A 2,057-nucleotide genomic window follows, 5' to 3' on the forward strand; every position below is an offset into this window, starting at 1 on the left:
TCGCAAGCAAGAGGCTCGCGATCGTGATGGAGCCGACGGCGGCGGACGAGAGGCCGCCGCACTGTGTGATGCTCGACAAGGTCTTGTCGACGACCTTCTTGCAGCTCGCAGTTGCTGTCTTGGCAACGCACTTGGTCGCGGTCGCAAGCGCGTCGCAGCACGCGGACGAGCCATGGCCCGAGCACGCGAGGTCGCAGCTCGGCGATGTGAAGAGGCCGGATGCAAAGACGCAGGCGTAGTAGGCGTAGTCGCCGCCGGCGTCGCTGAGGCAGCTGGAGAGCTGCGAGGCGAGCGCGGCGGAGCTCATTTCGGAAAATGGACCACCGTGGCAAGCCGCCAGCCGATCTTCCAGCAGGAGCGACATGCCCTTCGAACTTCGGTTTGCAGCCACTGGATTGCAAAGCAGCCAATGAGATCGTGGCATTGTGCTAATATATATTGCGGTCGTCGGCAGGAGGCGCGCCCAATATGACAAGTGGACACGCATTGGAATATCCAGGCAGAAAAGCCACCTACGAGACGACATTGCGTGTAGATTGCAGAGGTCGATAGGATTTCCTTCTCGTGTACGGTCTCTTCGTGTTACTCCTCGACGCAAGGGTACGTTTATAAAAGATGCATTTTATTATACCCTTGTTCGACGCCTGCGTGGACAATTCATTGATGGCAACAGAAAGGCCACCCTGTGTGGCTTCTGCTACTTCGCGTTGCTAGCGAGGGCAGTGCGTATTGGGGTCGCACCTCGCGTGCATATGACAGCTTTTGGGTAGACACATCGGACCATACCGCGACTTGGCGATAGACTGCACCGCGAGAGAGAGACTCGTCGTGGAACCAATATTCTGTAAATCGAAGATCGAAGCACTTGGCGGACAGGGTGTCGGACACTAGCGAGCGCGAATATTTCGCTGCGCAGAGCCAGCGAGTTCGTTGGAACCCGGAGGAGACGTCCCTTGATCGCATGTGTAGATAGACTATACCTTAATTGTTAATCCGTGTTGGATGACGCTTAAGCTATGGTCGTAAGGTCTCGAGGCAGCGTACGTCACGTTTGGATGCTGCATCGACCAGAAATGTGCAATGTCGAAACTTGTTGAAGTTGTCGCGTCGTCGGATCGTACCAGGTACAAAGCTCCACAGCAATTCTTTGTCCGGTCCACGCGTTGGTATTGCAGTCTCCGCACGCATCAAGATCGAGAGAGAGTACACTATACAGTCTGCTATACAGTGTACGGCGACCGACCGAGCGACCGACACCACCTGCACGGATGTCGCTGGTAGAAAGCCATCATTCCAGCAGCTATTCCAGCGAGCACATCTAGCAGTATGGAATGAGTACCAGGTATGTGCACTGGCGAGTTAATTTCTGTGGTGCGGCAACAAAACGATTCGAGTTTCTCAAAGTAGACAAAAGACAATAGAAGCAACCGAAAAAACAAAAGACGAGTGCTCGCTGGGCCAATTTAAGCGTGTTTGTACTCGTCTGGCCTCTGGCCACAAGGTCATGCATACGTTGACGGCCTTGCTGGCGCCAATCGTTACTCGTGCAGTTTGGTTGGCATTGCGTGGCCATTCTGGTAAAGTAGCATTCGCACTGCTGTTCGCTTTCACTAGTTGACACACTCCGACGTCTCGTTGGGAAGCGTCAAAGGTTATTGGTACTCAGCACAGTCATCGAGTGTAGTTTTCCATCTCCGCTACTTGGATGCAGCCCTCACCCGAGGTGCAGCGGAAATGCAGGCCTCGCGCCCTCACGCTGCGCGAACAAGCCAAGTGAAACCCTCATGCCGTTCGGTTGCAACGACGCACTGCCCAGCTCGAGTGTCTCAACCTGCTTCCCGGCTGCAGCAGCATCCCCGCTTGTCTAGCTTGCGTGTTGCACCTTGAAAATACGAGAGTCGTTTCTAGATAGCGTCGAATGAAGGCACTAGAGGCTAAGCTTACTACACTGCAGTACTAAAGCTGGCAAGACGGTGGGTGTGGACATATTTGCGGACGGTCACCAGTCGTGGAACTTTACGGGCGACCCTTGGTCATCATCATCATTTTGGAAAGGT

At 54.3% G+C, this 2,057-nt stretch overlaps 1 protein-coding gene across 1 annotated transcript; it reads right to left on the bottom strand.

Annotated features, from left to right (window-relative positions):
- Window positions 1–37: 37 nt before the first annotated feature.
- On the bottom strand, window positions 38–307 carry SPRG_17844 (hypothetical protein; the record flags this gene model as incomplete). Its single annotated transcript, XM_012357242.1, has 1 exon — window positions 38–307. A coding segment is annotated over one exon (270 nt), but the record flags the coding sequence as incomplete, so codon positions are not given.
- Window positions 308–2,057: the final 1,750 nt, after the last annotated feature.

This window comes from Saprolegnia parasitica (genome assembly GCF_000151545.1).
Source record: "Saprolegnia parasitica CBS 223.65 unplaced genomic scaffold supercont2.808, whole genome shotgun sequence".
In the NCBI taxonomy this organism is placed as follows: Eukaryota; Oomycota; class Saprolegniomycetes; order Saprolegniales; family Saprolegniaceae; genus Saprolegnia; species Saprolegnia parasitica.